Here is a 21,861-nt window from a genome sequence, read left to right as displayed (position 1 = left end):
TTTCTTCCAGATGTTTTGGAGGTCTTGGCCACCATCACAATCAACAACTCTTCCATTCTGCTCATCTTGCCCATCCTCCAAGGAATTCTCCGAAACCCTTCACTCCCTCAACTTCATTCCCCACGTCTCCTCCCCCACTCACATCAAAGGTCATATACTCGATCAGATCTGGTCCCTGAACTGCCCTGTGGATTCACTCTCTATTACCCCTTGCTCCTGGTCGGACCACCACCTAATCTCATTCCTTATTCCTATCCACCCTCCAGCTAACCCCCCCCGGCCTAAAAACACCTGGGTCCGTTCATGGGGTCGTGTTAACCTGGAGAATCTCTCCTCCCTCCTCACCTCGTCCCTCCCCCCCTTACAGGGTATTCCCACTCTTTCCCAGGTCGATGCCATAGATCAGTGGCTCTCCAATGGACGCGACGCTTTTGCCCCGCTCAAGCGCATTACCTCCAAACGCGACAAGGACGCCAATCGGTGGTTCACCGAAGAGCTTAAGACCACCAAATTAACAGTTCGCCGCGCGGAGCGGGCATGGAGAAGGAATTACTGCCCCACCCTGAAACTGGTCTATACTAACATCCTGAGCCAGTATAAAAAAGACATCTTGGAGGCAAAAACATCTTACTTCTCCTCCAAAATCTTAGCCGCGGAAAATCAGTCCAAGGAGATATTCACCATCGTCCACAACCTAGCGTTCTCGGACAGAACTACTCTTAAGCCGGCCCCCTCCGAAGCACTCTGTTCTTCCCTCAACAACTATTTCATTCACAAAATCATCACCATCAAGGCTAACATCCCGCCACCCTCCTCCTCTTTTGTCGACCCCCAATGCCCCCCCCCCTAAGGGCGAGCTTTCCTCACTTCCCCCCATCACTCGGGAGAGCCTGATCACCTTGGTTCCCCTGGTCAAATCCGGCTCTCCTCTTGACCCTTGTCCCGCTCACATTCTCCGCCATATTTTTGTTTCCTGTCCTGACCCTCCCCTTCATCTTCTTAACAGCTCTCTCGCCCAAGGCATCGTCCCTAAACCCTTGAAATCTGCGGTAATTGTGCCTATTTTAAAAAAACCCGGGGCAGATCCCTCTGTCCCCGCCAATTTCCGTCCTATCTCCCTCCTACCATTCTTGGCCAAGGTGCTCGAGCGCCACGTCACCTGCGCTCTGAGCTCCTTTGTGGAGAATTATGGTGCTCTTGCCCCCCGTCAAGCCGGTTTCCGCCCCGCACACTCTACGGAGTCCGTTGTCCTGTCGGTCCTGGACACCCTCAGGGAGGGCATGGACACCAATCAGCGCCAGGCCCTTGTGCTCCTCGATCTCTCAGCCGCCTTCGATACGGTGGATCATACCATCCTCCTCTCCCGTATCGGAGCGGCGGGGATCGGGGGGACCGCCCTGGTCTGGTTGTCCTCCTTCCTGAGCGACCGCACCCAGGCTGTTCGACTGGGTGACTTCACGGCGGACGTCCGGAAAGTTCAGTGCGGGGTTCCCCAAGGTTCCTCCCTTTCTCCCCTCCTGTTTAACCTGTACATTGCTCCCCTAATCTTCTCTCTTCAACAGATGGAGGTCGGCGTATTTAACTATGCGGACGACCTCCAGCTTGTCTTCAATCTGTCTTCTCCTTCCTCTATTCTAAACTTTCAATCTGTCATGCTTCACATCAGGGACTGGATGAACCACAACCACCTTAAACTCAACCCTGACAAAACCGAGTTGGTGTTGACGGGTGGTTCATCCAGCCCCTGGTCCCCTCTTTTCTGGCCCCCTTCTCTTGGCCCTCCTCCTACCCCCGCTTCCTCAGTTAAAACACTTGGCATAAAACTTAATTCTCAACTCACCCTTCACTCCCAGGTTAGCTCTGTGGTATCTTCTTCCTTTCTTTCACTGCGCACTATACGTAGGGTGTCCCGTTTCTTCACCTTTTCTGCTCTAAAGCTCATCATCCTGGCCATGGTGGTATCCCGCCTGGACTACGGCAACGCCCTGTATGCCGGCTTCCCCGCCTACAGTCTGCGTCGCCTGCAACAGATCCAAAACCAGGCGGCCCGCCTGGTTTTTAAACTCCCCAAATTCCACCACTCTACCCCGCTCCTGAAATCACTTCACTGGCTCCCTGTGCGAGCCAGAATTGAATTCAAGCTTGCTTCCATCACCTTCCGGGCCCGACACGGACTCGCACCTGAATTCATCTCCTCCGAGATTGTCTCCTATATCCCCACCAGGGAACTTCGTTCGTCCTCCCAGTCCCTCCTCACCATCCCACGCTATCGGAGAAAGAAGTGGGGAGGCTCTAAATTTGCCACCCTCGCCCCTACCCTCTGGAACTCTCTTCCCCTTGAACTCCGCACCATCTCTCTTTACCCACAATTCCGTAAACAACTTAAGACCTACCTATTCACGAAATCTTTCGAATAACAACTCTCTTGTTCCCCCAGCTTTTTTTTTTTTTTGAAACCGTTTATTGCAGGTTGTAAAAGTTACAGGTATGGGCCTACAACCACCCGGCCGGCCGCTAGAATGACAAAAGCATATTGCATACATACAGTAAAAGTCTCTCGGCAGTGCAGAGCAGTGAAACAGGAGTAATCAGTGGTGCAGGCCACACAGCTCCAAGCCCATAGTACGGTTCCCTTTTCTTGAAACAAAACAACACCAAAAAACCACACCCGCAAGGCAACCCGCGATCCAAAGTGACAGCACGTGCTCCATAAGTGGGGGATCCAAACCAGCAGCAGAACTCTGAGGAGGGGAATGGGAGTAGGTCAGGGACTGGGGGGACCGCGCGCCCGCGGCCGAGGGAGGGGGGCCGTCTAGGGAGACGGAACAGGTGAGGCAGCCGGTAGCAGTGGTGGCTCACAAATACCCCCGCGGTAGGCGTTCCAGGGGCCCCAGAGTTTCACCCACGCCCCAGGCTTACCCCTCGCCACATACACCACCTTTTCACGAAACATACACCAATCCATATGCTCTTTCCAGGCCGATACCGCAGGGGGCCTCTGGGATCCCCACAATTGAGCAATGTCACGCTTAGCTATCATGTATCCCAGAGTCACCCACCGCGTCTGCGGGACCGAATAGTCATTCGGTTCCCATACATTCAGCAAGCATCTCCTCGCTTCAGGCAGCAGCGCGACACGCGTAACCACACGCAGGACCTCATGCACACCACGCCAGAATCGCTCCACCTTCGGGCACTCCCACAGTATGTGCATGAAAGTCGCCAGCGCACCACAGCCACGCTTACACAGTCCGTCACCAGCAAAACCCATACGCAGAAGCCTTGGCCCCGTCACGTAAACCCGGTGAAGGATCTTGAGCTGGACGAAACGAAGGCGAGCCGGGATGGCCACCTCTTTCGGGGAGGCCACCGCGGAAATCCAATCCTCGCCGTCCAGCTCCAGCCCGTCGGCAACCCAGGCCTCGCGGAGACTAGTCAGCAGGCACGATCTGTCGTTGATCAGTTTTTTATATATGAGGGAGATCGTGCTGTCCGGTACATGGCCGTCCAGCACTCTGTCCTCCAGGGGGGAAGACTCCGGAATGGATGCGACGTCCGGGAAGACGGAGCCCAGCGCATGGCGGACTTGTAGGTACCGAAAGTACTCACTGCCCTGCAGCTGAAACTCCGCCTGCAGCGTCTCAAAAGTTTTGAATCCCCCCCTCGTCCAGAGATCTCCCACCGTGCTGATTCCGATCGTGTCCCACTTCTCGAAGCCCTTCGACGTCCATAGGGAGCCCAACCTCTCAGACGCATACAGCGGTGACGCCCGGGTCAAACGGTTCTTCCACCCCATAGCTGCATTAGCCGCGTGCCAGACACGCACCATAACACGCGTCGGTCCCGTCAAACGGGAGTCGGGCGCGCCAGAGTAGAGCGCGCGATTGTAATCGCCACCGGGTAGGAGCATTTTATCCATCTCAAATGCCGGGTTCAAGGCGGGCCCATAAAGGCCATGATTAATTGCAGCTAGTTGGGAGGCCCAGTAATACCGTTTAATGTCCGGGAGGGCGACCCCCCCATCGTACCACGGGAGCGTCAATTTAGCCAGAGCAATGCGCGGCCTCCCGTCCCAGAACAGCCGCCGCTGGAGGCCCTCCACCTCACGGAAATAGCGTGCCGGGACCAAGTCCATAGTATTCTGGAGGGCGTAGAGGAATCGCGGCAGGGACATCATTTTGAACAAAGCCGCTCGGCCGAGCGGCGAGAGCGGCAGACGCCGCCAGCGCACCACGTCCTCCCTCAAGCGCCGGAGGGGGGGCAGCAAATTCCGCTCATAGCGGGCCTCCGGGTCAAGTGTGATGTAGATACCCAGGTACCGAAAACCGTGGGGGGCAATCTGGATCGGACAGTCCCGTGGTAGGGCCGGAGCCTCCCCAGAGAGCACATAGACACAGGATTTCGCCCAGTTGATGACCAGGCCCGAGTTGCGACCGAATGAGCGCAAAACATCAACCAGGACGATCAGTGATTTACGCGGGGAGGCGAGATACAGAAGGATGTCGTCAGCGTAGAGGGACACACGGTCCTCATGCTCGGGGGTCCAGCGGAGACCACGGATAGAAGGGTGCCACCGTAGCCACTCCGCCAGGGGCTCCAGGGCCAGGGCAAACAGGAGAGGCGACAGGGGGCAACCCTGTCGCGTACCCCTCCCCAGCGCGAATGGGGCCGAGACTCGCCCATTCACTACCACCTGCGCCAATGGGCCCGAATATAGCAATTTGACCCAGCTAATGAAACCCGGGCCGAACCCGAATTGCGCCAGCATCGCCCAGATGTATGGCCATTCAAGCGTATCAAACGCCATGGTGGCGTCCAAGGATGCCAAGATGGCCGGCTCCCGCACAAATGGGACACGCGCGAGCACCCCGTGCAAGCGCCGCAGATTGAGCGCCGTGTTGCGGTGCGGTATAAAGCCAGATTGGTCTTGGTGGACCAGGTCGCCCACCACGCCAACCAACCGGTTGGCCAACACCTTGGCAAGGATTTTGGGCTCCGCGTTCAAAAGCGAAATCGGCCTATAGGATGTGACCCGTTCACGGGGCTTCCCCTCCTTGTGGATCACCACAATTGTGGCCAGGCGCTGGTCCGGCGGAAGGGAACCCTGCGAGTGGGCCGCCAGGAACATCGCGCGCAGGTGGGGCGCCAACACATCCGGGCGTAGCTTGTAGAGCTCGATGGGAATACCATTGGGGCCCATGGCCTTGCCGGATGCAACCGAGCGAATAGCCAAGGCAATTTCGTCCGAGGTGGGAGGGGCGTCAAGCGAATCCCTGTCCTCCACCGTTAGGGAGGGCAGTGCGATGTCCCGAAGCAGGGCATGGGAATCTTCCTCCGAGCAGGGGGAAACCGGGGAGTAGACTTCGCGGAAATAATCCGCGAAGCAGGAGACAATGGCTTCCGGCTCGGTGACACACGCACCATCAATACTCTCAATCACAGGCACCACGCGGCTCGCTCTCTCCCTCTTATCCAACCACGCAATCAATTTGCCAGCCTTATCACCCACATCATACAATCGCCCCTGCTGCTCTCTACTGAGGCCCCTGGCCGCCTCCGTGACGAGGGCCCGATAGGCCGCCTGCTTTAGGTGTAGGACATGCAACTTGGCGTCTGTTACCCCGCTCCCCAGGTCACCCTCCAGTTCTGCAATCTCGGCCTCTACCCGGGTCACCTCCTCCCGCTCGAGCCGCCGGGCATGGGAGATAAAGGAGAGGGCCTCCCCTCTAAGGACTACCTTGAAAGCCTCCCAAAGGGAGATGGCGGAAGAGACCGACCCCACATTCTCGTCGAAATATCGTTGTAAGGATTTGATCAAGTCGGCACGAATGGTGGGGTCACGCAAATACCATGCATTGATTGGGGCCACCCTGCCATCCCCCCTCGGGAAGACATCGAAATGCAACAACAATGGGGAGTGGTCCGAGATACCCCGTGCTAGATGGCGCACCTCCCCCACCCTCCCTGCATGGGCCGCCGGGACAAGGATGTAATCAAGCCGCGAGAGGCTACCATGGGCACCCGAGTGGAAGGTGTACTGTAGCAATTCGGGATGCTTTAATCGCCAGCAATCCACCCGGCCCAGCGTGTCCAGAAGGCCGGGCAGCCACGCCTGTGCTCGGGGGAGGTCCCTAGGGGGATGGCGATCCATAGACCCAGAGGCTACCGCATTAAAGTCCCCTCCAACCACCAGCAGGCCACTCGGAAGGTCCAGAAGGAGGCGCCCCAGGTCCGCGAATGTGGTGACTTGTAACCCAGGCGGGACGTACACGGATATAAAGACAAACACTCTACCCTCCATTCTTCCCACCAAAACCGTGTAGCGTCCCCTCTCGTCATGGCGCACCTCATCAATCTCCAACGGGAGCGAGTTCTTGATCATAATACCCACCCCCCGCGAGCCCGAGGTGAAGCCGGAATGTGCCACCAAACGATATCCCCGCCGATTCATTGCATGAAAGGAGTTACCTATAAGGTGCGTCTCCTGCAGGAAGACAACATCTGGTGAAATACGTTTTAAGTACTGCAGGACCACACCACGCTTAATCCTATCCCCCAGGCCGTTAACATTCCATGACAACACAGTCAAATCCCTACCCCCCATCATACGTCGAATCAATCAGTCGTCCCCCATCGAGCATCTTAATAACAACAACATAGTAGCGGGTTTGCCCTGCGGTGCTAACAAACAACACACCCCCCCCACCCCCCGGTCCCAACAGAACTCCCCCCTCCCTGCACCCCTGCATGAGCCCAGACAGCCCCCCCAAAGTGCAGTGTGCCTGTCGCCCCATAGCTAAATACTAACTAGTCCCCCAGAGGAGGAGGGAAGCCCCCAACAGACCCCACGCAACCTCCATAGGAGGGGAACATACGCAATCAATAAATGGTGAAGGAACAACGTCCAGAGCAAGGCCTATTCAGTCACCCCTCAATTCTGATCCGGCGGGCCCTCCTCGCCAGCCGCGCCCCCCCCGCCCCCCCGGCCCCGATCTCCAGGCAGAGTGTCCAGCCAGTCCCCAGCCGCCTCGGGCCGGTCAAAGAAGTGCGTGCGACCATCCACCTCTACCCTCAGCTTGGCTGGAAAGAGCATTGAGTACTTGAGGTTCAGGTCCCTTAGGCGACGTTTAACCCCAAGAAAGCTCTGTCGCTGCTTCTGGACCGCCGGAGTAAAGTCAGGGTAGAAATGTATCTCCATGTTGTCAAGCTTGACCGGTCCCTGTTGCCTGGAGGCCTGGAGGATAGCGTCTCTGTCCCGAAAATTAAAAATCCGGGCAATGAGCGGCCGCGGCGGGGCACCAGTCTTAGGTCTGCCCCCGGGGACCCGGTGAGCACGCTCCACCGCAAAAAGCTTACTCAGCCCCCGGGGCTGGAGATGGGTCAGGATCAAATCTTCCACGAAGAGATCCGCCGCCTCCGCCTCTCGTCCCTCCGGGACCCCCACAAGACGGACATTATTCCTCCGGGCCCGACCCTCGGAGTCCTCCAATCGCCGGTCCATCAGGGCGCTCGCCTGGCCAAGCCGGCGCACCTCCTTCTGGAGGGCCACCACGTCTGTCGTGAGGCTCGTCGTGGTATGGGCCAGGGAGTCGACTCGGTCGTTTGTTTTGGACAAGTCTGCCCTCACAAGGCTCACATCCACAAGGACCGAGTCTATTTTTTGCGCTAAGGTGTCGAAACGCTGGTCCACCGAGGCCTTCATCTCTGCGATGGCGCCCATGACGTCCCGGAGGGTCAGATCCCCTGGATGAGCAGATGCCTCCGTCGGGCCCACCGGGGATGCACTCGATGTCTCCGGAGAACCCTTCTGAAGCGTGTAGCGGTCCATACTGTTGGCCTGGTGCGCCGTGCCACGGCGGGTCGTCTTCACCTTCGCCCGGTCGCCATCTTGTTTGGTGGACATGCTGGCTCTTCCACAGTCGTGCCAAGCTCCCCAAACGGGCCGCTATACCAGTCACGGGTGCCAGGGGGGGGGCAGGGGCGACCACCGAACCGCGGGTCAACCCACCGCCGGCGGGTCAGCCGGGCTCCTGGACAAGGCCACCGCACCCCGCTCCGCAGCCCGACCCGGCTGAGAGCTAGGAGGGCGCAAAAGCGAAAGTGAAAGTGCGGGGTATGCCAGTCGCCCAGCCCCGCTCGCCGCTGTTATTCACTTTGTCCCCGGATCGCCCCACTACTCCAATCCGGGGGGCCGGCGAGGAGAAGGCCGCAACCTTCGATCGATGCTCCCACCGGCGTTCGGGGTCCGATTCGAGCCCAAAAAACGGGTGGCGCCTCAGCTCCGGTTCCCCAACACAGTCCCCTCAACAAGGACAGGATATCGCCAGGATTAATTCAGGAGGTCGAGGAGGTCCTCGGGAGCCTCGCACCTACGCGGCCATCTTGGTTGCGCGCTAGGCTCCTCTCCCCCCCAGCTTTTTAACTAGGATCCTGTCAGTAATAGCGCCAAGAAACCGCAGGTATATGAGCGCTCTATAAGAAATTTTAAATTCAAAATTCAATTCAAATTCAAATGCTCCAGAGAAGCCTGGCTAGCATTAGCCCAGAAACAGAGCACTGCCTCCGACTCCATGGCCCTCTGGTACGGCGATCTGGGATGGCAATGGGAGAAGGGGCATTATTCCGCAGGACACAAGTTTTTTTAGGGCCGACCGGTGTGAGGTGTCAGAGGGCAGAACGAGTGGTTTATCAACGTACGGGGTTTCCCAAAAAATGTAAAAAAAAAAAACTATGGGGTGCCTGATGTGCCTTCAAAGGCTCCTGACGGGGACATGGGGTAAAGAAGGTGTGAGAAATGTCTTCCTTTTCTGTATGTTGTGCTGAAACTGTTGACTCTCCTAGGAAATGTGTACCAGCCATACAGGCGCCATCCTGATTATATATCCCTATCTAAAACCTGAAGAGCAATGTTGTATACAAGGTTTTTTTTTTTTTTTAAAGCTTTTACAGGGTCCCTCAGTCAGGTTCCGGAATTTATTATAGATTTTTAAAGAAGGGTGTCGTTTATTAATGATGTCTTTAAGACTGTTCATTAGTGCTTGATGCTGGAGCGGCCAGGTTTTATTTTTCCCTTTGGGGCACTTTTTACATTTCAACACGTTTAATTTATTTTAAAACTTAGAAAAAGTTGCTCGTCCTATCAAAGGTCCAACTGAGTTCTTGACCTGGGATTCTGACATGTCTAACAATGACAATCTGGGGAAATCGCCAGGCGAGGCTACATTGGCTTGCTTTCCAGGCAGGAGGCTACCGAAAAATTAAATGACAGCTCAACTGAAAGGAAGTAAACACAGAACTGATGCATAAAGTCCACAGGTCGAGTGCAGAGACACATTTGTGACAGTAAAATGACTCTCCTGGAGTGTGGATCCAGAGGTGAATAAACTGCCGGATGACTGCACAAGGTTATCAAGTTACAGGAAGCGCTGACTATCCTCTACCAATGTTGTGATGGTTTCTAAATTGGTGCTTTTATGATAGAAGCTGGTGGAATGCTTTTAGAAAAGAAGTTTGATCGAAATACATCCCGGGGAGAGAGGAACGTGGAAAGTAAATGGAAAATGATAATTTAAGGCAGGCTTGATGCTCAGATTGTAGAGCTACAAAAAAAAAAAAAAAAGATTCGGATAGAAGAAAACAATGGTGGTGATAGAGCATGTGACAGAAGTAGCACATTGACAACAGCTTAATGTCGACAACAACACGAAATCTTGCTGTTGTACTGAATGCAAGCAAACTTGATAAATTATACCTCTGTGGTAGCACGTTAAGTTTTTTTGATAAACAGTATGACAACATGACCATCTTGGAGCACAATATAATTAACGAGTAGAAATTGGTCATTTCAAATGAAAAAGATTGGGGGGGGGGAAAAAGAACATTGACCTTACTACTAAATCAGGGTGTTGGAGCAATGGCTCATGGGGTCATTTGTCCAGCAGAGACTAAGGTTTCTTTTCACATAAGCGGCCCTATCTGACACACAAAATGCAGGACCTCTCTTTGAGATGGCAAACGCTACAAGAATGCGCATGGACGCCATTTTGCCAATTTGCATGAGGGCCTCGCCTCTGGCCTGGAAGGGAATCCATATGCCCATGGGCACTGTCGATATTGCTGACTCATCCACACAGGCAAATAGGCGCTTGGGGGGAGTGCTGGACTGGTTAACCACTCCCCCCCCCCCCCCTTTCAAGGCACCCTTTAAGAAGAGGCATGGAGGACATGTCTCGCTTTTGATTCATTCAATTCCATAACATAGCGCCTATCCCTCGCCTCTATTCATGTGGAGCCAGGGGCGGCCGCCCTCACACTCTCATTTGATAAATCACTTAACATGGTTCCATTTATGTCCATAAAATGAAGTTGTAATAAATCCTCACTTTGGTGAGTCCTAAATGAGGCACAGACACACCAAATGAGTATCCTTACTGCAGAATAAAATACTTGCATTGTAAAACAGTTTGGGACCGGTGCACATATAATGTGAGTGAAAATGGTAACACACCATACAAAACGTGAATCACCCAGGAAAGTGGGCGAGCATTCAAAAAGCAAGGGATCTCAGTGACCATCTACCGCATGAATACAGAGAGATTCCTGTGTTTTCTTTGGTATGACAAGCTGGAGATGACCACAAACCAGCAGACACTTGAGGTGTGGCAACTGTGCTGCATGCCCAACAAACACCCAATGCCAAGACTTTCAAACAAGCCAATTTCAAGTGGCGACATAAGACACACACCATTTGCGGCTCAGAAAACTTGATTTATTGTATCTCGTGCCCACACAATAAACGCCATGTCCGCAAAATCACGCAGACTGTCAGAGTACCACAGCACAGTCATTCATCAGATGCAGAGTGCAGAATGAACCAATGGACAGTCACGACCAAAAGGGAGAGCATGGAGCCGAATATATGAAATGGGCTGAGTGGGGGCATGTCATCACCTGAAAAAGAACCAACAGGGCATCTGTTTTGACATATAAAGAGAACTACAGACTAATCCGTGCCCGTTGGCCTTTGCCAATGTGTTGAGCTGAATGTTTTTATTTGCCCAGGCTCCATTACCTATTTTCACTACCGGCTTGTGAATGCCACATTCAAGAAGATGCTAATGTTTTAGAAAGTGTACACTGTTGCCCTGTCTGTAGCCACAAGGAATGGCACTATTATGATTTATTCTTATGGACATAGTCCGTGCATGAGACCCACTGAGTATGTGCGTTTTTTTGGGGGGGGGGGGGGTGCAAAAATTCATGTAATTTGCTTTGGCATAATAATGTTAAAATTCTGCCAAAATTACTCAGAATTACACAAAATGCAAAACTGGTATTTAGCACTATATTTTAGGACAACATGCATGCCTCCTCATGTCTATTTTGGATGCGAGGATCAGGGCTAAATTTGAGCCAGTGGTTTCCGGTGCTCTTAACAGGCACTTATTTGTCAACACCAGCACTTGAGACTGTCTGCCACAAGGTGACACTGTCTGGCTAATTTAGAGAGAATTCCAACAACAGTTAATTATTAATTCAATATATATTAAAAATGTGTATTACTTGCCGCCCGGCCATTCTTATAGCTTTGAGGCCTGGAATAGTCTGAATTGTCACACTTGCGGAAGTGTGATGGTTAGTAGTTGTGCTGCTACTATCATTGGCAGCATGGCAGGGACAATACGTGGTGCAAGCTGCAGTAGCATCCTGCCGAGAGCCATGACACTTATTTTTTTGTTTTGTTTTTAACTAAGCACTGGCGAGGGTGCAGTTCACACTAAAAGAAATAGCTAAAACAACAAGCTCCACAAACGTCAGCAGCACACGTTCTGCCAGTTCAAATTGTTCACCTACTATAGCGCTAAGACATTGCCACGAACATGACATGATTACGCCATGAGGGGTGATTTCTGAAATTTCACTTAAAAAGGGTAATATGATATTAAGCGACATTACAATGGTGTAATTGAAATTTCACCAACGGCCTAATGTTTAAGGAGCCTTCTTTTGTCCTTGCTCCAGTGCTTAATTTGAGCGGTGATTTCCAGTGCTCTGCACCGGCACTTAACTGTCAGCACTGGCACTTACTACAGTCTGCCACATGGTGGCAATGTTTACCTAATTTAGAGATGAGCAAAACAACAGTTGTCTATTTATTCAGTATACATTGAAAATGTTATCTGCTGCGCAAGCCATTCTTATAGTTTTGGGGGCCTGGAATCATCTGAACTGTTACACTTGTAAGAGTGTGATGGTTAGTAGTTGTGTTTGTAGTGTCATTGGCAGGGGCAGAGGATGGTGCAAGCTGCAGTGGCTGCCTGACGAGGGCCCTGCCACTTATTATTATTTTCCAAATTAAGCAATGCAATGCTCCAACTAATGGTGTGTTCTTAGAGCCCACGTCCACCTAGACAATGAGTATTGCTTAGGACTTTACTTATATATCATATTTAGATGTATTCCTTCTATTTAACTATCTAGCAAGAATATTTCCCTATTAGGACTATGTATAACAAAAACATTTATTTCTGACACCAGACAATGCTTCTTCTATTTTAAGTACCTTAAGCACTAAGGATAATTGGCATAAAAATGGACTATAAATTCCTGTATCTCAATTAGTATGGTGGCGGTAAATTACCCCTCTGGTGCATCCGGATTTTATAAACTCAATTTGTGCTAAAAATGCAGTTGTTGGTTGCGTATGAACTTAGCCCTCTGGCTAGTTACAGTTTTAAATGTGAAATCTCCCTCTTTGAACTATGCACACCATTCCTGCACGACCAAATTGCAATGTTAATGGTTTCTTTTTAGTGCATTTATGAATATTGAAAACTCAAAAACCAACTCATTCACATGTCACACATCTAATATTTGACCTGCAAACGATTGTATTACATAACACACTTACCTGAAAAAACTATCAGTGGAATGTGAGATTGGACCCCAAATTAGGGTGCCTATCTCTGCAATTAATACCACACTGACGTTTTGCTCACAATTTTTTCGTTAGTTAAACCCTAATGGAATTAATTCTGGGTTTTTTTTGTTTTTTTTGTTTTATATAGCGCGAACTAGCCGAGAGACATCGAGCATCAGATCGCTTTACATGAGCACCAGTTTTGTTACAGATGAACACATTCAATGTTGTAAGGCACAGGGAAATTAAGTGATTTGCCCAGAACCACAGGATGTAGAGCGTCGTTGCCAAGACTTGAACCCGGTTCCACAGGTCTGAAGTCGACCGCTCTAGCTGCAAGGCTGCATCCTCTCCCCATTCGGGAACAAACTGAACATTCCATGGTTGCACGCCTTTGGATATGGGTAAACACGCGGTAGTACCACAGAATTCCCACCCAGAAGTGTGGCATTCAGAATAATGCGCTAACAGTGCACACAGAAAATACTGTCGTTCACGAGATCACTGCACCACATTGCAATAGATCTTTAAACAAGCATCAAGGCAGAGTGAGTGTACTACAAAAATAAACTGGTCACTTCCCTCAATTCTACAGCACTCTAGGCCCTAAATAAGCACATTTGCTGAGTATAAACTTGGGTTGGTTGGATAATCAAAATTATTTCAAAACTTTTCATAAACATACAAACATGCCACCCTTCCTGAGAAACAGATGTCACGGTTTCAGCTAAAAATCTTGACTGTTTTCATAGGGGTATCCCCTCGCATTCCCTTCAACAATTTCCCAAAGGCAGGCATGCATGTATAAATTAAAAAACAGTAGAATCGCTACAATATTTTCCATCACTGACTACTATCGATAGCAGTTTTCTTGGGGTACACACAGGTGGTTATAACTTGCCTAACGAAAATGTTCCCTGATGAGAGCATCATTGCTCTCTAAAAGCTTGGCAACACAAGCATTGGTAAATGCATTAGGTTTCACCTACGTAATAAATAATATGCAGTTTTTTGTTGTAAATTGTAGCTTGCTGAGTAGTTCTACAATATAAGTTACAGAAAATCTGTTAATGTGTTATGACTTGTTTATGTGCAAAAAGCCAATATATTGTGCTGTTAACTGTGGTACAGTGCGGGTAAGTAATAGCAAAAAGTTGAAAAATGAAAGAGGGAAATAAAGGATTTAATTGCTGTAATAGCAATATTAAGTGTTTAGAGGAGGTCTGACAACTTTAGGGCCACTGCATCACCATCGAAATCATGGCTCTAGTGCCTGCAAGATAACTGCACTTGTGACTGTTTAGTAGTAAAATTTAGCAATATTCTGCGTTTAGTGGGGTCCCCTAGAGCTTTTAGCCAAGGTGCCACTGCACCTGCTGCACCATTCAAATCAAGCCCCTTTTAACTGCAAGATAACTGTAATTGTGACTGCCTGTTTAGTAGTCAAATATAGCAATAGTTTGTGTTTAGAGGAGTTCTGGCAACTTTTGGGCCTGGTTACCACGCATGGTGCACCATTCAATTCAATACCCTGTCGTCTGCAAGGTAACTGCACTTGTGGCTGCTTGTTGAGAAGTAAATATAGCTTAGCTCTTGTATATTAACTTTATGTTTAACATGCAATGTTTATTACAACATTTAGAAAGTGATCATAATGACCAAATAGATTAAGGTGAACAAAAATCAATCCGATAATGCCTGCAAAGTGCAAAGAAAGGTTCTGAGGCATGATTAGGAAATGCCACAACGTTCTAAGGCTCAAGCATCTGCTTTACACAACTAAGTAATAAAAAGCAAGCATTGTAGCATACTGTTAGAAGCTGTCTGCCTTTTCAGTGGGAAGAGATCATTATCTTGACAGTGAATGGGGCTTAAACAGTGTGACCAGCTTTAGTAGATGTATTCTAAATGCTTCAGCCAGGGGAATTTAACCCAAAAAAAGTTCCACACAAAAGCGAATGAACAGAAATTTGGCACTGGAAACTAATAAGAGCACCCTTTTAAGATATATTAAATACAAGAGATTTCACAGGCACAGCGTAAGCGAAACCTAAAAAACACTGTTTAACGGGTGTGACTTCAAGTTTATGGTCAAAACTTGCAGAAAGGAGTCAGTCAGCATATGGCACCTCCACTTGAAGGCACTATGCATACTTTTCAGGAGACCGTCAATAGTCTGAATGGAACAGTCCTGGAGCTTCGCAGTAGAGCGAGTACACCTGAAACTTGACAGTAGTGGCACTCCACAGCCAGATGGCTGCACCCTTCCAGACTGGCACTTATCGAGAGTTATCCAACACTTCTAATGAGACTGTACAGGGAGTCTCGAAGGAGTCTCAGTATGAACAATATGACACGCACTTCTTGTTTTCCATCTCGGCGACTGTTTAAAGTATTTAATTCAACCCAGGTTTTCCTTCAACCTCTGTTTCTCTGACTAAGCCTTAACGAATGTCTGTGGAAAGCACAGGTCCCTGCAGCAGAGGGGTTCGGTGGGAACCTGGAAAGAGAAACCCTGGAGGAGAGTCCGGATGCTCACCGCAGACTGGCGGCCATCCCGAGCGCAGCATCATCGCTAGTCAGAAGCCAAACGCCACTGGAGCTAGGTGGCCGGAGCGCCTTTCAAAAGTGGCCCGGATTGGGCAATATTTTGCGTCACTACGAACAGAAAGGAGCTGTAGTGACGCTGCTGCTCGTAGTGCCTTTTAACGCCAGCAGCACTCCGGCACAAGCCGGAACTGCGCCCAGCCGCCCTGTCACCTTCTATTTCCGGTCACCTCCTGACAGGGACATTTAACACAAACGACTTTCCGTTTTTCGAGTTCATGCTAATCCCCAGGTAAAAGCGGTGGAAGTATAAGGAAGAACATTATGGTGGCTAGTCAGTATGGCTAAGCTTTGCAACTGCATTAATGTAGCGTGTCAAACTTTTGACCAGCCGCCGCGGCGCCTTTGGTGGCCAAACTAATGCACCAGAGACTGGAGTTTTAACATGGTTTACATGGATAGAGACCGTTATGTTTTACGTACAGGCCGCTATCCATGTCCCTAAAGATTTAAATTGGCTATAGAGAACAAACTACAGTGCGGCCGGAGAAAGCGATTTTTGAGGGCAAATGAGCTGGCTACAAAATCTTTAAGCCCAATAAAAAGTACACTTTTCTCAAAAAGCTTCCTTTAAAGACGCCTTTCTTCATAACAAGCAGCATTCATGACAACACAGTTCAAGTAGACAGATGAGCAAATATTCAAACGGTTAATTTAGAACACACCTACACGCTTCACAGAAGCACGTGATTAACTGGCTAAACTAGCACACACAGCGGTCAAACCAGGTGCCTTTAATACAACTCTCACACTTCTGGGCAGTCTCCAAGACTAACACGTGCAGCCAGTTAATGAAACAGAAGTGGGCAAAGGTAAACAATCACTTTGTATGTATTATGTTTATCTTCCCCAAAGTAAGTATACGGTGCTTGTGCTCAAAGATGGTCCCATTTGCAGACCTGCTTCCGCCTGGCCCTGTCACCGGGAAGCTGTCACTGCGCGCCCGGCTCCAAGCGCTAACAGCAAACATCTGCCGCCTGGGATGGGGAATGTAACGGATCTCATAGGAGGGGAGGCTCCCGGGACGAGCCTTCTCTGGCCCTGCACACTCCTCTTTCTCAAGCTGTCCAACGGATGGCACACTCCATACACTTCAGCCCCACAACGGGCGCCCCCAACCCGGGTTGTAAACAGACCGGGAGGGGGTGAGGCGCGGGCCGTGCTCCGTCTGAGTCACCCTCCCTCCAGTCGGCGCTTCGCCGGGAAAACTTTCCATTACTTCCCAATCCCCGCCGGGCCGGTCCTTACCTTGCAGCATGGCCTCGAGTTTCTTACGGTCCACTCGGAAGCGCTCCTCGGTCCACTCGGGGTCGGGCGGGCTGTGCGGGCCGCTCAGGTCGTCCTCGGAGCCGGGCAGCGGGGAGTCGGCGCTGCGCTCGCTGTTGGAGCCCGGGTCCGACTGCTGCTGCTGCAGGAGGTACCCGCCTGCCCCGCAGAAGGGGTCGCATTGCGCCGCCATGGCAGGGTCCGGGGTCCTGCTGCTGTTGGGCTCACCTGGCTCTCTGCTTCTTGTAGCGCCCAGGCTCTCTCACCTCCGGTCTGCCGCAGCCCTCCTCTCACAACCTGTGCATGGTGCTACGGCCAAGCAAAGCAGATCCTGTAGTCTCAACTCAGCCCCTGTCCAGAAGAGTCGTGTGCCCTCAGAGCCTGTGCATCTCCAGCTCGGCGTCCTTGGCAGCAGCAGTCCTACCTCTCACCTCCCCCTGCACTCCCTCCTCTATGTGGCCCCGCATCCGCGCAGCCCTCCTCTCCCCAAGCCCTGCCTCTGTCCGCCGGTCTCCTACGCCTCTTCCCCGCCCGCTCTCCGAACCGCAGCTCTGCGCTGTGATTGGATAGCTAGCGGCCCGTTAGCCCCTCTAGGCGCAAGGGGTGGGAGCTGGGGATCCCAGGAAGACCCACTGTCTGTCCCGTTACCTCTCTGACAGGTCGATGCCCCCACTTCCTCACACCTCTTCCAGCCTAGACTGACAACCGTACCCCAAGCTTGATGCTGTGGAAGACCATGTTGTGAGCAGCATCCACGTGTACAACAGGGAAGAGACGGGAGCCTGTGTCCCAGGACATCCCAAAGCAGGATTCAACGCGCCACTCTGGGATATGGTGTGTCTTGGTCGCGATGTTAGGTTTTATTTGAACGAGCCGTTAGGAGGGGAACGAATTTTGTCTCGTGTCACAGGCACTCTGACTGATGTGGTCACCTTGCTCTTATGAGCACAGCCGCAGCCTCTTGGATGAGAGCTGCCCCTGCTAAAACAACACCCATAGTAAGTGTGGTTGACATGAAACTTTCACAAAAAACACACTGGTTGCGCTCTAGTCCTCCAGAAAACCACGAACTTCTCTGGCACTGACGTGACCTTTCTGGTCCAGCTCCCATGGCGCGTGAACCGGCTCACCTTTGAATATATGGTAGTTAATTTACTAATCTCGCAAGGAAGTAAAAACTGGGATTACATATCATTGTCGGCACAGGCATTCAACTCACTGAGCCATCCTGCAGCCTATAATATGTCCCGGTGTATATATATATATATTTCCTTTAATTATTTATTTATGGGATTCTCACGTGTAGCACACAAGGTCTGCGGGGACCAGACCATTTAACACATGGACAAAGACCCACATTACGAGAAGCCCTGTTCATTGCGCATTGTGTGGTAAATGCTCCTAGGGCACTTATCACAAGTATGAGTTTTTGAATAAAATCGACAGGTGTAATATGTCTGGTATTTACCAGACAATCATGAATTTGGTGTGGAAAGCACCAAAATCCGCATGTTATTCCACAAAAACAATTAATGAGATAGCAGTTATCACACTGATAAATTACAATTGGATTTTATCAGGTGCCATAAATACTAGGGTTGAGCAGAATATGGTGTTACGCCTGCAGATTGCTGCATGATGGAATTTTTTCCTTGAGCGTGGCGGTGCCTAGTGCAAGCAAGATTTGGCATCTCCTAGCATGTCTTACGGTAGCTAGACAGACATCCCACAAGAGTTTTCTAACACGGGCGGTCGTGACCATTCTGGTTCAGAAGGCTGCCGCTCCAGAAGAATATCGATTTGAGTATCCGCAAAATCAACTCAAGTCGCTGCACTCTCTGGCTCACTATGTGGTGACGTTCGCACTGACTTTTGAGCACGGAATGCACTACAGGTGTTAAATCACAGCTCAAGCATGCCTATTCTGCTCCGCGCAATCTCATGGAGTTTATATATAAATCTGCAGAATTCTGTTGAGTCAAATTCCGTGAGTTCCGTCCACCTTTAATAAATATCAGTCTAATAATTGTAGGAGAGTAGGATCCGCTTCTTATAGTTACCCCCATTTTTTGCTGGTGTTTCACTGTTTTCGACTTAGTCTGGCTGGGATCCTGCTATCGAGGACCCCAGCCTAGCTGCTTTCTCTTCTAAATTGATTGCATGTACTTTAGGTACACTCCAGATTGGATACTGGGGTACCCTTATCAGTCCCTAGTATATGGTATACTATGTACCCAGGGCATAGGTACCCCAGAGGCCTTACAGGGGCTGCAGCATGTATTATGCCACCCCTGAGAGACCATTCAAAATGACACAACAGGTCTGCTACAGCAGCCTGTGTAAGGTGGTGCATGCACCCCTTACTTAGATCTAGGTTCACTATATCTACTCTATATCACTGCACATATAAACCTATCAGTCACCCCTATGGCAGGCCTTATCAATCCTGAAGGCAAGGTGCTGGGTTTTATGTGAGAGGGTGCTCCTGCATGAGCAGAGCCCCACTGCAGCCTTCGGAACCTCTATTCCAGGGTTGTTTGTGATGCAGCCAACCATATATACTTAAGTGCAGTATTATCTCGCGGTAAATGCTAACTTTAAAACGGCGGCAAGGAAACATGTCATCTTTAGTGTCAAACACCTTGGAATAATACCTCCACACCAGTATCTGGTGTGGGAGGTATGATTCCACCCTCCTAGAGGGAGAAATATGACAACACCGGTACACCCGGTACCAGCTTAACAGAACCTGGCACCCCAAAATGGATGCTGCCAGCCACAGACACGAGTCTGCCCTCCTGCTGCTGGACGAAACTCCGGCAGGGAAAGGCTGGACAATAGGTTTCCTGTCACAGGGAGGTGTGACCACCTCCCAGACAGGTTTTAGTGTATTGGGGCTGGGTGGGGGCCCTCTGAGAGTGCTTTGATGTCTGCACTGGGGGCACATTTGGTGTCCCTGTGCATAGTCCAGCTCAAACCGGTTGCAGGAGCCATTTGCTCCTGCTCTGGTGTGAAACTGGACAAAGGACATGGATTTAGCCACCCCTCTGTCCTGACCCTCCCATAGGTGGGTCCCCAGAGTTTGTCCCACCCCTTCCTTGGGTATAAAGTAGGAACCCCTGACTACAGGACTTTGGATTTACCTGAATGAAACTCTGCTACAGAAACCAAGTACTTCGACTATCTAAACTACGCTGAATGACTGAAGAATCTCCCTTGGGGTAAAGGAGTTACTCTCCTGCAAGGCAGGCACCTTAAACGCATCTGACTGGTTTGCATCTCCCGAGCTCTTGAGGACTCCGAAGATTTCTGCAACACAGGAGGTGGGTTCCCAAGTGTCCCCGAGGTCGACTAGTGATCTCAGCAAACCTGAGACCTGCAGCCCTCGTGGAGACTGTGCAACCCGTACCCCTGTGCACTGTGTCCATTTGCAGCAGCATATGCTTTTTGGTGATCCCTGAGGCTGTGCTTTGGGCTACTTGTAGTCCAGACCCCGAGCAGTATTTCCACGGAAGATTTCTGGCCTACACTCCACGAGTGTTCAGTGAGCTGGTATTTTGTGATTCAGCTCGAGGTCCCTTCACGATCCCTGGTCCATCGACCTGTGGGTCCCTGAGAAGGGAACTTTAACTTTCAGTGGGCTTTCTTGGTTGCTCCAAACGTGCCCTGAATCTCCACTCACCTTGCTGGTCCTCACCGAAGCATCTTTTCTCTGACCACGTGGGTTGCAGTTGCCAAGGCTTGTTGGTGTTCAATCCGGACACTGACCCTCCAGCAATCGACATCCTTCGTGGGACAGCTCACCTGCGGACTTTGGTCATCGTCGATCTCGCTTGGTCCCCGTGGCTGCAGAGTCAAGCTTCACCTCTTCTCACCTGAAACACCCGACATCAGTGGGCATTCGCCTATCGTGCCCCTGGTCACTGTGAAGAGACCCAGACTCTGTCCCCTCTGCTTTCAGGTTCTTCTCAGTTCCGATCCAGGCTTGGATCACACCAGACACTTCTCATCTTCCCGGCAGCAGCACTTCTTCGCATCACGCCATCGAAATCAACGAGCGTTTCCGACACCACTTGACCCCTATGCACCCTGCTCTCCTGGGATAGGTAACATGGGTACCTCGGTACTCTCAAGGGTGCTGGCCTTAGAACCTTCTATGTTCCAAAGGGTTTGCTTGAAGTCCTCTCCTAAGTGTCCTTAATCTTTAAAATTCCAACCGCGACTTTCCCATAGAGTTGTAAGGAGCTCACGGCTGTGTTCTCACACTGCACACGTCCTCCGTGGGTCCCCTGTGTCACTACCTTGAGTGGTTCCTTGATCCCAGCACTTCTACGTGCTCCCCAGCACTTCTACGTGCTCTAGGCACTGTGTCTAGTCAAGTCATGGTTGTTATACCACCTTCTTAGTATATGGTTTGGTCTCCCCCTGGGGCCCACTGTGTATTGTGCTATTTACTGTCGTTCTAGTGCTTTAATATTGTGTACCTTGTTCTCTAATCTCATAAAGAGGTTAGTAGAGAGTGTTTAGTAATAAATACATATATTTTATATATACCTTGTGTGGTTCTCCTTTCATTTGGTCATTCAGGAGGTTATAATCTGGTAAACCAAGCTGCTTTACATTCCTTCGAGACTTAGCCTGAAGGCTGCTCTCCATAGCCACCACTAGGATAGCTTTCAATAAAGGTTGTCTTTAACCTAATCATCAATAAGGGTCGGTTGGACTGGTGCAAGGTGCCCACTGTAACTAGTGGACAGCATATACCAGGCCAACTTCTCACATTGGTGTGCAGCGGTTGGGATTCAAGCTTGCTATTGCTTTACCAGATAATCTCTTTGTGTGACTAACTGAAAACCACTAAAGGTACTAGGTACATATAAATCAAGACTTGAATAAATTAAGTTCTAGAGTTGCGTAAGTCAAGGGTCTAGCACACCCTTTCTCCAACTCAAGAGAGTTTATTTGTTCCCACTAGGTTAGGTAGGTGCCACACCACATAACACTAGTATGTCTTCTAGGCCAGAAGCCAGTGGGCCTCTGCCAACTAAGTATGACTATATCCCATTCCA

At 50.6% G+C, this 21,861-nt stretch overlaps 1 protein-coding gene across 2 annotated transcripts in view; it reads right to left on the bottom strand.

Annotated features, from left to right (window-relative positions):
- Nucleotides 1–17,606, bottom strand: part of BICC1 (BicC family RNA binding protein 1) — a 681,813-nt gene extending 664,207 nt beyond the window's left edge. Inside the window, exon 1 of one of the 2 annotated variants that reach the window (XM_085604750.1) lies at nt 16,775–17,606. In XM_085604750.1, the coding sequence (XP_085460876.1) occupies nt 16,775–16,985 (211 nt within the window). In that variant the 5' untranslated portion in view covers nt 16,986–17,606. The remainder of the gene's footprint in view (nt 1–16,774) is intronic. The other variant, XM_085604761.1, reaches the window with a different exon arrangement.
- Nucleotides 17,607–21,861: the final 4,255 nt, after the last annotated feature.

The sequence above is a fragment of the Triturus cristatus genome, chromosome 1_2 (assembly GCF_964204655.1).
Source record: "Triturus cristatus chromosome 1_2, aTriCri1.1, whole genome shotgun sequence".
Taxonomy (NCBI): domain Eukaryota; kingdom Metazoa; phylum Chordata; class Amphibia; order Caudata; family Salamandridae; genus Triturus; species Triturus cristatus.
The sequence above is the reverse complement of the archived record's forward strand: the minus strand, read 5'-3'. Positions and strand labels throughout refer to the sequence as shown.